General features: G+C 39.6%; 1 protein-coding gene across 1 annotated transcript in view; it reads right to left on the reverse strand.

Moving 5' to 3' along the window:
* LOC137273226 (abnormal spindle-like microcephaly-associated protein homolog) overlaps positions 1 to 14,319 on the reverse strand; it is a 57,889-nt gene that overhangs the window by 42,130 nt on the left and 1,440 nt on the right. The window contains exons 2-7 of the mRNA XM_067805736.1: positions 9,173 to 13,025; positions 7,021 to 7,119; positions 6,117 to 6,266; positions 4,619 to 4,852; positions 3,561 to 3,628; positions 1,467 to 1,608 (exon numbers count right to left, since the gene is read on the reverse strand). Of these exons, the coding sequence (XP_067661837.1) occupies positions 1,467 to 1,608; positions 3,561 to 3,628; positions 4,619 to 4,852; positions 6,117 to 6,266; positions 7,021 to 7,119; positions 9,173 to 13,025 (4,546 nt within the window). The remainder of the gene's footprint in view (positions 1 to 1,466; positions 1,609 to 3,560; positions 3,629 to 4,618; positions 4,853 to 6,116; positions 6,267 to 7,020; positions 7,120 to 9,172; positions 13,026 to 14,319) is intronic.

Raw genomic sequence — 14,319 nt, forward strand, 5'->3', positions numbered from 1 at the left:
CAGAGAAGGGGTACCCTCATGGTGTCACCTGTAATAGTGAGTGAAGCTTTCCGATGTTTTTACCAATATTCCAGCATTGTCATGGCTGGGGACACCAGAAATAATCTTCGCATTATGATTAATAATAACTTGTGGCACATGACTTATATAACAAAGATCACAACTACTTTGGATTTGTCAAGTCTATTCAGTGGGTGAATGAATGAGTGAGTGAGTGAGCTCAGTTCTATGCTGCACTCAGCAATATTCCAGCTATATGGCAGAGGTCTGTAAATAATCGAGTCTTGACCAGACAATCCAGTGACCATCAACATGAGCATCGATCTGTGCAATTGGGAACTGATGACATGTGGCAACCAAGTCAGCAAGCCTGACCACCTGATCCCGTTAGTCGCCTCTTACAACAAGCAGTCGCCTTTTATGGCAAGCATGGGTTGCTGAAGGTCTATTCTACCCCTGGACCTTCATGGGTCTCAAGTCTAATCAGTAATTCTCTATGTCAACACAAGGGCATCACTCAAATACGTGGACAAAGATCTAAGTAATTTGGGAACGGTGAGGTAGTCTAGTGGTTAAAGCATTGTACAATGTGTGAAGGTCATCTTCTAGTGTGCCTTGCCATGGTATTGCTGAAAGTGGAGCAAAGCTAACTTTGACTCTCTCTAAATGATTTGACTGGTTGAATACCTGTACCAGGAATAGTCAAGGCGTATATTTAAAACTTGGCTTTAACTAGTCGCATACAATGCAACATAGTTATAGAATTGTGTTCTGATGTTGGAACTGTATTGCAAGTGACAAGCTACTACAAATTGTACCATGCAAAACACACCTTCATACTGACTGTTTTAGTAAGAAAGTCTCAAGAGAAGCAGTTTATTTTCCTGATTAAACCAATGTATTCAAAGTATGCCAAATATGAAAAGAGGATATTATATGAGTGCCCATGTCATACTATGTTTACGCCACGAATGCGTAAATGTTGGTATTTGCCGAGCGTGAGCAAGGAATATGCCAACATTTAGGCACGAGTGTTGAAAACATAGCATGATATGGGCACAAATATAATATTATGTGTATTACCAAAGTCGTCAACTTGAGGAAAAGTGAATTTAAATTTTTTTTCTATATGTCTACCATATGCAATGAAGGATGATGACAAAATTGTAATTAAAACATGCATTCACAATGAGAGCAAGAGCCAGTTGCATCATGGGCAAGATGAATAAGTTCATGATGTGGATATGGCCAAGGAGAACACTGGCTGGTGATTTACTAAAGTTATCAATGAATGTGACTAGCTGACTAGACAAAAAATGTATTAAACTGGACATGTTTACTGTGTAATCTATAAATAAAATAACAGAACACACTTATGGGCCATGTCTATAATCCTGAACATGTACTGAATGCCAGCTGATGCAATTATCATTTTTAGCATTCTAGAAAAATATGACATGACTTACCATCTCTGTAGAGATGTGGTACACTGGGATGGGCATACTCCTGAGCAATGTCTGGGTTGCCAAGGAGACGACACAAGACATAGCGAGACAGGCCAATCACATCACTATTAGACTGCAGGGGCAGGACTTCACCAAAAATAGTCTGAAACATGGACAAGAACATGTCATGGGACAATTTAAAAACTTTTAGGTGATATATGGGATCTGGTGGTCAGCCTTGCTGACTTGGTTGACACGTCATCAGTTCCCAGTTGCACAGATTGCTGCTCATGCTGATGATCATTGGATTCTCTGGCCCAGACTTGATTATTTTCAGACTGCCGCCATATAGCTGGAATACTGCTGAGTGTGGCGTAAAATTAAACTCACAAACTCACCCACTATTCCTCACAGTTTTCTTAGACTGACTTGCAAAATTAATCTAATAAAACAGCACTCAGCAATATTCCAGTTATATGATGTCTTCCTGTAAATCAGACATTCCAGTGATAAACAACATTATTATCCATCTAAGCAGTTGAGATACAAAACAATGACACGTGTCAACTAAGTCAGTGAGCCTGACCAAATGATCCCGTTAGTGGCCTCTTACAACAAGCATGGGTTGCTGAAGACCAGGAGCAGTGATGCGGAGCAATTTCTGTTGACAGGTTGTTCCTTTTGTTGTTTTTCTCCTGTGAGTATCCGGATGATATCCCAGAATTTGTGACTGGTTCATGACATCTGGTCTTTCAGGTGAAAACCTGACAAACCTCTCACTGGCCACCCAAGATAGCACACCTATCACACCTAGCAACTAATTGTAAGATGTCCGCCATTCTAAGTAACTTAGTTAACCAATAATGAGCAATCAGTCAGTCAACACAATGGTGGTTAATTCTTTGATGATGTTTTTGCACTCGCACTTTATGACAGGGTCTATATGTCAGTATAGATTAGTACATCTACACACACTGCCTTTTGACAAATACGCTGTAGAAGATAAAAGGAATTAATCAATCAGTGTGTTTGATCAGTCTTTTGATCGATTTTTTTGTTTTTGTAACTCAGCTGATAAACCCTTACATGCACATAATTACATAACATGTAGTACATTTGCCTGATCAGACCTTAATTAATAATGTTGAGTATTTACTCCTTACGGGAGAAATGCCAAATGGGAACCTTTGTCGAGTAATTTGAGTAATGTCACCACTAATTAAACCTGTTATAAATTCATTAACTGACCATCAAGTGAATAATGACAAATAAAACATGTAGGTTTATACCATCAAACGCGAGTTACAGCAAGGAAGATATAATTTCTGTGTCTCATGCAGCCTGAAAACATTTATGGGCCGAAATTCTTTTGAGGATACCAACGGAACTTCGTTGTTACATAAGAAATACATACAGGCATTTGCTGTGTACTTATGTAAATAGGTGTTATCAGTTTTTTTACGTAAGTAAATTTTCAGATTTCCCTACCAATGGCAGAGTCATTTTTCTTTAAGAATTCAAATAAATCAACTGTGTGTTTTTATTATCTTAGATAACAAACCAGGGTAGCTACCATGGCTACCGAAATTTAAGTATGATTTTTGCTATGACAGCTGGGCCAACCCTCAAAACTATCTCAATATAAAGCTTAGCAATCTTTCAGACTTATATGCGACAAATGGCTTGCTATGTGCCTGTAGACATCATATTTTCACATGACATGATTAAATATCAAGGTAAACAACACAGAAATAGAATGAAATTGGATCAGTCACTATACCATCAAGGTATCAGAAAAAACTACCCTGTTGGGCAATTGTGTTATAATCAGACAAGGAATACCACTGATATTTTTAAACAATGGCATATGATGGGCATCCGGCCTCCTGACTGTTTATGGTGAAGAAATTCTGCTAATGTGGACAGGAGCCCAGTAACTTTTGTCCGTCACGGTTGAGGGAGCGAGTGCTGACCAATTTGCAAATTTGCAGTTTGCTTTTGTAATTAGACCGTTGGTGAGAAACATTATTCGCTAGGCATCAGTGCCCCTTTAAAACCCAAATGTTCCTGGTAGTCAACGACTGACCTGTAATAATGTATTTAGGCTATGATTACCTCAAGGCCGATCCGTAGCCACAGTGGGTTATAGCAGAGCAGCATGTCGAGGATCCGCTGCTTGATGCCTGAAACAAGTGGCAAGCCTTATACAATCCAGCACAACCTCCACAACTAGAGCATGATCAACCGAGGTGAAGTACTAAATCGACCAGCATTCTATTCATGTTATATATTGTAATATTGAGGGGTGGTATGTAATATCTTAATGATAACAGAGATAATAGTCACAAATCATATTCAGAGTATACATGCACAGACATTTAGCAGGAACAGTTTTGCCAGGAGGATGTACAGTGGTGAGATGTGTGACTTTGGATACATGACAATGCCTCTTGATGATGCATCCCTGATGATTACAGTGAGGGACAGCTCAGCAATACTGAACTGAATACTGGACATAAATACCCTCATTTTACAATACCCATCCCCTAACTAGACATCCATGGCTCCCATCTCTCAGCTCGACACCCATACCTCCCATCTTCACACCCATACCTCCCATCTCGAAACTCATACCTCCCATCTCAACACCCATACCTCCCATCTTCACACCCATACCTCCCATCTCGACACTCATACCTCCCATCTCAACACCCATACCTCCCATCTTCACACCTGTACCTCCCATCTTCACACCTATACCTCCCATCTTCACACCTGTACCTCCCATCTCGACACTCATACCTCCCATCTCAACACCTATACCTCCCATCTCGACACTCATACCTCCCATCTCCTGTATCTCCCATTTCAAAACCCATCTCTCAAATCGACACCTATATCACTTGACATCCCTATCTTCCTTCTCAACTCAACACCAACATCTCAATTTTATATCCATCTCTAATCTGGACACCCATCTGTCTACTCAACACCAGATTACTCAGCACACTATCTCCCAACTGAGGAGCAAACAAAACAATTTACTGACTTCCCGACACTCATCTCTAAAAGGATTACACAGGACAATACCTCGCAAATGACAATCCAACACCCTATCTCTGAAATGATTTCACAGCACAAATGACAACCCGACTCCCAAACTCTTGACCCACCTATGTCCGCATGCACCATCCTGTCTTTCCTGACTGAGATCCTCTTCTTCTCCACCTCATACTCCAGTTTCATGATGACATTGACGCTCTTCTCAGACTGATATAACTGACAGGCCGCACGGCGGAGACGGTTAAGCCGTCGTCGAGCTGTGTATGCTCGGATCGACAACACTTCCTTTGATGGTGCAAGACAGGCCAAAGTCTTCAGGTCCGTGTTGAGAGTACCAGCATCAACTACAGTGATACACTTAACCATCAACTGGGGTGATACAGTTTTGAATACTCATATTACTAATGCTTGAGCATTATAAAATAGTATTATGTGTATAACAAAGCATGAAATATTAATAATAATGTAAACTTCTAACATTCTAATCTATGAGACATATAAAAATAATAAATGCATATTTATAGTGCGCCTGTTCCACACCCTAAGGCATGCTCAAAGCGCTACAGAATATGTACACTGGAGTATATACAGCTGAAATAACTAGAAGTATGCTGAGAAAATGTGGGTTTTAAGTCTCCACTTAAAAATGTCAATTGTGTCAGAGCTTTTAATGCTTTTATCACATATGTGGTATCATGTCAGTGAAAGGCCTGTTGTGAAGATGCTTGGGATCTGCTAACAATTCTATATAATTCCAAGCTGCTGTGTATCATTTTGTCTAAGCAGAGGATGACAAGAAGTAACTGATGGACCATAGATATTTCATCCTCTTGATATCAGGTATGGCACCAGGTGAAAGTGATTTCAGCTGAAAATCAGCTAGAGGTTTGGGGGCTGTAGGCCCCAACAGGGTCCAGGGTTGATTGATATTGTATAGTTATTCCTTAATTTACAGTCAGGTCACTTTAATCAGAACACTTCTGTTTTTCATCAAAAACATTTGGATAGTGAAACCTAAGGACTACTGAAACAAACCATTATGTACGCCACTAGAGTAGAGTTACTTCCCTGTGACATATCAAACTCAGAAGTGCCACCTCACTTATCAATTACCACTGAAGTTTAATGATGAAGATCAGCGCTAATCAAAGGTGCTCACGAGGTGAGGGGATTATTCAAACATTTTTAAAGTACCGCCAGATTAATGAGGCAAAACCAAGTGCAGTTAGCTAATCCGCTACAGCTAATTAACATCCAAATACAGAGAGTGAAGCACCGGATTAACGAATCAACTGTATTCAACAGTTAATGAGTTTACATACAGGGATTCACCTTGAGTCCCTGAGACTCACACTCACAATTTTCAGGGGTCCTGGACTACAAAATGGGGATCCCAGACACTTAGATATTATTATTCATACTATGTTATAATGTTGTTATCATATATAATATGACCATCACCTTGTTACAGTAATTTTGTTGCATCAGTTGTCAATTTAAATGCACAAAGGACATGGGAATTTGTGTCCCGTAAATCTCCGAATATATATCACTGACTGTATGACAAGTATTGTTCATTCGAATCACTGTGAATACTGCAGTACAAACCCCTGGTTTTGTTGACCACGTAGTTATATTCATCAGGTGGTGTGAGGACAAAGTTCAGCCAGTGCACAAAGCCTCTGTCCTGCTTCTCCATCCATCGTTCATCGTAGTACATGTTCTTGGCTGCATATGGAAGAGGATGCCTTGGCATACCTACAACACAGGAGGACTACATCCATACAGATAGGAACACTACACTTCAAGCCCAAGGCTTACAACTGTCATTTTCCGGACCTTTTCATAAAGAGTTGAGTTTTTGGCCTTTGTCAATATATTTTGTTATAAATTTAGCATGCTCTCCAACCAGACCTTAAAGCATTATGAGCTGTACAAATAATACCATTAATCAGTATAAGTCTTTTTTTACAAATTCAAGGCTTCACTAGCTATTTCTATCATTTTCAAGGATTTTTGACGCTCAGTGGCTGTTCAATGTTGAACTTGCTGTTCATCCTTTTGAGGACAGGGACTATTTTCAAACAATTTCAGTGACAGAAACATGAATACCAGAGTACTGTCACTCTGAACCACATTCACTGTAATATGACAGTTTCCATGGAGGACAGTTTCCAAACTACTTGTGACCTCAGATGCATGAGAATGACATAAGTACCAAGTAAAACTGGCTGAATGTGATTTCACATAAAATAAGCTCCTCCCTTTTCACACAGACTGGGTAGCCTAGTGGTTAAAGGGTTTGCCAATCACACTGAAAACAGAGGTTTGAATTCCAACATGGGTACAATTTGAGAAGCCCATTTCTGATGTCCCCTGCTGTGATGTTGTTAAAGTGGCGTATAACTGAACCCACTCACTCACTCAGACTGATAACTATCCATATTTCTCTCTTAATTTTTTGTAATTCCAAGCTTCATTTTGTCAAACTTATTGGGTATGAAACACTGACCTTGTTTTTCTTTCTTGAGAAGAATCAGCTTGGACTGAGCAAGGCCCTTAACTGGAGGCTTACTTTTCTTGGTTGTTGCTGTTAGCCGAGACAGCAATCCTGCAATAACCAGTCATCAGATGTCACATGTTTTTTTATAGAATATACGAATAACTTGGTATTGTGAAGATTCCTTATGAAAAGAAAAAACTGGTGCAAATGTATAGGTGGGATGGGTGTGGTGAAAATGCAGTTTGAACTGGGAGTTGTTTTGTGGAGATTAGATGGTGGCTCCAAAAATAAAATCATAACTTATTTATAATTTATTTTGAATCCTTATTGCAAGTGGAAATTTCTCATTTTGTGAATGTAGCAGGGATTTATTTAGGATCACAAACAACATCCTATTTCAAATAACAGTCCCTCTTGGAGTCTGTGGTTGCAGAAAAAATAGTGGAATTTACCTTGTCGAGCAGAAAAACGTCTCGTCTGCAGAAAACGCATTTCTCTGCCGCGGAATTTGCTCATTTCAAAAACTCAGTGAAAACTGACTGTCAGCCGAAATGAAAAGTAGAGCTAAAGTAGGGTTGGTTACACATGAAAAGGACTGACATATTTATTGTGACAACATTTTCAAAATAATCACGATTAAAGATAATTTATCAGTTAAGCAAGTTTTAGGAATTTTTCAAATGATATTAGATGAATTTGACACTACAATTACATTCTCAAAATCGATCATTTTGAAAACTGAAATTATTTAAGATTTCTGTAAGGTATAAAACTGTCTGCATGAAACCGGAAGTTGTTCGTCTGCATCAAAGTTACATCTGAGCGGAGAGAAATAACTTTCAGTGAGTGTTTAATTTTCAAACACAGAAAAAGGTGTGGATGCTTTGTCACTCAAGATGTGATGTGTACTGTCGACTTAACTTCATATCTCTGTTTGAGAATTAAACTATGAAGGTCTGTATAATGTTTTTGTTGTTTTTTCTAAATGTTTTGGTCGCGGTTTGCAGAATATTGAAAAGTGCAGTGCAGAATTTGCTTAAATCTGCCATGGAATTCTTAAAAATTTGCCGCGGAATCCAGGAGGGACTGAAATAATCACTTTGTAAAAAATGGTCATGATTTCTCTCGCTCTCTCATAAATCTTAGAGATATCTCAATATTATTTTCAGTGTAAAAGTGTAAAATCAAACATTAAGCTTCACTCTCTTTACAGGTCTTGTCAGGAGACATACCAGTCATCACAAGTCTGTAAGTTTTAGTATACCAATGAATGGGAGTATATTCAGTATACCAGAACTTTACAGTTTACAGTTTACATGCAACTAAAAACACAGCTCTGCAGATTCTTATACCTTTTGATAAAAAATTATAGTAACAAATTATCAAAACAGCAATTTCAGCATATAAATTTGCAAAATAATGTGAGGAATTACTGTCTGGTAAGGACAATATGCAACACACAACTTCAATCACGGACCATATAGAATTAAACTTAACAACTATCAGGCTATACACAAACACACTGATTTATGGGTTGTGTACCTAAGTTCTGTCGCTGTAATTACACACACAGTTGGGTTTGATGCAGATTCCTGCGTATTTGACACAACACTTTTGTAAAGGCCTCTCAAAATATTATCATACAAATCAGGCTTGACACAAAATTTAGTCGTGAGCCTCAGTATTCAGTTCAGTAAGTCTGATTTGATCAGCAAATAATGATAGTTTTCATGAGGTTTTCAGTAATATAGATATTTCTTTCAAGCCATGTTAATAACAGCATTCTACTATGAATAATTCACAACAATGATCATGATGATTATTTGGCCAGTATACTGGAGTTTTTTTATCACTGAATCGTACTATACTAACTAGTCACTAACATCCACTGGATGACTCGATTGGATGGAAACTGCTGCAACCTCAGATTCTCAGTTTGAAGTCCTGCTTTGTACTTGGACAGGTTCCGTATGCTGACAACTTCGTTTTGAGGGTAGGAAACCAAAGTACAAAATACTACTCATTTGATTTGCATTTGTACCCTTATAATTTTGTTTGTCAACAATGTATATTATATGTCATGAATAAATGATGATTGTGTTTCAGTTATGTTTATTTTTGGGTTGTGTTCAAGCATGAAGTTAACATTTTGTCATCTTACCTGGTTTCTTGGGTTGAGTGTTCTCTGTGGGGTCAGATTTTGACCTCTTCTTGGAGTTCTGCCTCTCAACAGCATCCTTGTCTTCTGTCATATTCCGCTTCTTCGTTACCAGATTCAGTCCCCTGGACAAGAGGGGTTTCTTATCTTGGCGCTTAATCTCAGTCTTCACACACTTGTCTTTTTCAGCTGTCTCTATGGCAATGAACATCTTGCTACTATTCTCTTTTCCATTTTTAACTGACTTATCTGGTGACATGTCAGACTTTACAGGTGTCGGAGAAACTTTAGATGCTCGCACCTTCATTCTCTTCTTTCCTTCCTTTGGCTGTACATCAGGTGTTGATTTCTTGCCTGCCTTCAGTAAATTCATAGTTTCCTTCTTCTCAGGGATACCAGGCTTTAGTCCAGTTTCAACAACTTTTTGCTGCACATGAGTGGTCGGTGGAATATTCTCAGCATTTTCATTTCTCTCAAAAACAGAATCATTCATGCTCAGGTCTTTTTGAGAAACCGGTCCTGCAAATGATTCCTTCGATTCACAGTCTCGTGTTTTCTCAAAAACGTCAACTGATGTTGACAGGCTGGACATAGACTGACTTGTGTTAGACATATTCGATGAATGTTTCCCAGCATCCAGATATGGTTCATCAACGACTTTCTTTGATTGCTCAAATGAGTTTTTAAATAGGTCAGCAGATTTGGACTGATTTGAATCAGACACATCAGATACGCTTTTTCTTGCTTCTAAAGAATCAGCAGAGTATACACTGCTCGTTGATTTGAGGGATGAGACACTTTCGCCTTGTTTCCCTTCCAACTGACCCACAACTAGACTGTCATGTTCATCATCATCCAATGGTGGAAACAGACGACGAGGGTTTGCAGACACGTCAAGGACTTTGGGTTTTGAGATGACATGGGTTGATCTGCGTGAGTTCTCTGAAGAAGGACTATTCGGAATAGCAGTTGGTGTGACAGAGAACATGGGGGATGTGATAGTGTACGAGTTTGAGCGAGGCCTTGACTGTGGACTGCTGGTGACTTCCCATGAACGTGTCTGCTCCTGCAACGTTTGCAGCTCTGTGACATTAACAGTTTTCTCGTAACTGTCAACCTTCTTGAAACTGTAACTCGCTTTCTCATTTTCAGTAGGCATACCCAGTATCTTCTTTCTCTTGCAGTAGCCTTCTTTAGACTCAGAAACAGTCACAAAGGTTTCTTCCTTGGCAGCAACAACAAACTGACCATCTGCATCTACTTCCGTGTCTTTAGTATCTTGAACTGCTGCTTTGGTAGCTTCAATGAGGGCATCAGAGGGTCTGGATTTTGTGATGGTTAGTGTTATCCTCCTGGTCACCTCCACATCGGGACTAGATGGGATTCTAGTCGGAGAACCAATATCCCTGAAGATGGATGACAGGACAGGGCTTTTACTAGGTGACATAGGGTCTGCTCCAAATAGCTTCTTCCCAGAGAATCTCCTGGTGTTGCCATTCAGTGAGCGATCTTTAGAAAAGATGCCACTTATACTTGCTTGAGTAAAGGACTTTGGTGTGTCTGTGGCTGTGGATGTCACAGACAAGCTTTCCCCTGATAGAGACTCTGGGACAACTGACAGAGATGGACGCTCCTTTGTGACAGTCATTGACATCCGACCAACACAAGACTCCCCTACAAATACATTATTGAACATTTTGGATGGAGAACCAAATTCAGCCTTTTCCAATCTGGACAGGATCTGCTGTTCCTTTAGCAAATCACCTGTCATGGATAATTCTGAATGGGACTTCTCTGCTTCACCTGCAGAAGATAGTTTTCTAACATCCTTGGCTTCTTCATCAGTTAACAATGGTTGCCAAGATCCTCTCTTTACATCCAACACCTCTACAGGTCTCTCTTTTGTAAGAGTTTCTGATTCAATTGAATTCGACTCAACATATTTTGGTCCTTCATCAGCAAATAATTGTTTTCCAGATCCTCGTTTCATATCTGATATTAGTTTTGAAGGCTTTTCTTTTGTGACAGTTGCTGATGAGTTTTGTTCAAACTCATTTTCATCAGCAGCAAACAAACATTTCCCAGATGTTCTTCGTTCTTTGGTGACCTCCATGAAAGGTTTTTCTTTGGTGACAGTTGCAGATGAATCCTTTACATCATCTTCTGCAAACAGCTGCCTCCCTGAAGACCGGTCCATGTCACTAGTAACCATAAATGGCCTGTCTTTGGTGATGGTGGCAGAGGAGTTCTCATTGCCAATCGATACTTCACACTTAACATCATCATCACTTTTGTTCTCCATCTCAGCATCAGAAGCTTCAACACTGGTCAGAAACACTTCTGTTCTAGACTTCCTAGTTTTCTTCACAAGAGACTCTCCATTACCACTGCTCCTGCGACGTACTTTACTATGGGACTTGGGCATTGTCTTCTGTTCCAGTTGACCAGCTTTATGAATATTGGTGAATCTCTGAGATCTTGTCATCTTCTTCTGTCCTTTGAGAGGTTCTTGTGCTTTGGGAGATGATTTCTTCATTCCCTGCTTTTTCTTTGACACTAAGAAGGTTGCTCGTCTGGGGCTTGGTGCATTGGGAGCACCAGAGAGTATTTCTTTATCTGCTTTCTTTGAAATGAAAGTTGCTCTTCTAGCAGATGATAGAGTCGGTGCAAACACACCTGTCTTCTTTGTATGGTTTGTGGAGGTTTGTCTACTTGTTTTACTAGCCACAGTAAACTTGACATTTTTTGTTTTTCTGCTTTCGAACTCAAGGCTTTTTTCATAAAGGCTTGTTCTCACTGACTTTAACTGTTTCACCATAACATCATGAGGTACAGAGCCGTTCAAGACTGACCCTGGACTTGGAATGCGTGAGAAACGACGATCTTCAAGGGAATCATTTCTGGTAGAGCTGAGCTCTTCAAGAAAAGAATTTGGACTGATGATACTCTTTTCAAATTCATCATGGTTGAAATCTGGAGTTGTGTCAAAATATGGCTTCCCAGGAGTAGCACCTATACCAGAGATTCTTGAAGCAAGAGAATCATTCAGGAAACTATCCGGTGACAAGTATCTTTTCTCTGATTTATCACCATCAGAAATTCTTAGTGGACTCATCTTCTGTGGTGTCCATGATTTACGAGGTTTCCGAATAATACTTCTGTCCTCCGTGTCCTTAATCTCTTTCCTGTCTAGTGGTGGTCGGAACACAAGTGAGTCATTAAAAAAACTGTCTGGGGACAAATATTCCTTCTGAGATTCAGTCTGCTCTGCAGTTCTTAGATCATGGGCTCGTGGAGTTACTGCCCTTTGAGAATCTTTCATAGTTTCTCGAATCTCAACATCTGTTAATTCTTTCCTGTCTAAGACAGTGAACTGCAAGTCTGGGCCTCTTGCTTCCAGCTTTGCCGTATCTTTTGTCTTTGTCACATTGGGTTTATTGATAACTACTTCTCTTAGAGGGGAAGTCTGCATGATAGAACAGCAGGAATCCACAAGATGTATATTTTCACTCTCAGTCTTTGGAATGGGGCTGAAATCAGAAACAGGGAGAGTCGGGGAGCATCCAATGTCGGTCATCTTATTATAAACACTTGATCGGCAGATGGAAGAGTTTGTGTCCTTAGCAATGGCTGTTGACTCCATCCGTGGTGGCGGGAAAGAAACTGGATGTCCCTTGTTCTGGGCGGTTTGATTTTGATGATGGGTGTTTTCTTGCAGGACACGGAACTTCCCTGGAATGAATGGCTCTTTCTCAGCTTCTTGTGGGCTGTAGTTGTCACGGATACAGGCAAGCCCTGGTGTGTGGAGGATGGAGAAGGGGCGTTTTACTTTGGCTCCAAGCAACCCTTTCTTCTGCTGAAATGGCATCACATATAATTGTTAGTATTACTACTTTTTAGCATGGCTGATTCACTGTTACCTTTAACACAGGTGACTTTTACACTCATTTGTTTCATTCATAAACATTATAAACATGAACAAAATCCTTTGAACACTAAACATGGTCAATCCAGTATGGAAACCCGGCTTCACAGTGCACATCTCACGTGTATCATCTGGATTAATTTCTTTTCAAATAATCATGTTAATAAGACAGTAGATTAACCTTTCCCCACAATCCTCTCAAAGTGAGATGAGCAAGTCTAAATTAAAATAAATATATCCATTTTCTATACACATGAATTTGTAGTTGTTACAAGTGTGTATTTTCTGTATATTTTGTCATAATTCAGTAATAATTATTATTTGGTAAAAAGATATAGTGTTTTGAATAATAATTATGATGGGTCACATTTCGTTTAATAGATGGTCAGCACCTTTAGGATTCTGGTTTTCTGGAATTTATCTGCTCTTAGTTTCCTATGTATTTACTTCCAGGAGACTTATTCGAGGGCATTCTACAGTGTTGACGATGGTCGTATGTGTCCGAACTTTCAGGATATGACTGAGTATATATATAAAAAGGCTGGTTGCCGTGTTGCGGGGGACACACTTTCATTGGAGTTTACATCGCAGACAAATCCGTCAACGCCTGATCTACTGCTGTCACTAGTGTCAGACCGCTCACTGTGTTCATTCTGCACGACTCTGTCTCTCTTACACTAAGACTTTGGTGAGTTAGCTATATTATATATTTTGTGACCCATTGCTTTAGACTTTGTCTCACTTGTATTGAATTTCTAATCAGCATTGAGAAACTGACTTATGACCTTGTATACCTTGCTCTCCTTGCATAAAAATACATAATTTGAACGTTTATGACTTGTCTTTGTTCTGTTTTGCTGGTTCACAAGGGGATTTCTTACATCGTTTGCCACGGCAAATTCTTAACCGTAACACAGTACACAAAGAAATGTCTTATTTACCTTTTCAGCCATGTAACTCTATAAGTTACCAGGTTATGCAAGTCTCCTGAACAGTCCCGATCAGAACTAGGCCCGTTCCTGAAAGCGATCATAGTGCTATGACAGTCACGAGCCTATGTTAAAGTATGGGAGTTATGACTGTCATAGCACTGTGAACCATGGTGAACTATTTCAGGAACGGGGCCCTGGTCTTCAAGCTGTGTTTTGTCATAAGAGGAGACCAATATCAATGCTAATGTTGGATAAACTGCACTTTACGGGTTCCCGGAAGTGTACTGGACAGA

The sequence above is a fragment of the Haliotis asinina genome, chromosome 2, assembly GCF_037392515.1.
Source record: "Haliotis asinina isolate JCU_RB_2024 chromosome 2, JCU_Hal_asi_v2, whole genome shotgun sequence".
Classification (NCBI taxonomy): Eukaryota; Metazoa; Mollusca; class Gastropoda; order Lepetellida; family Haliotidae; genus Haliotis; species Haliotis asinina.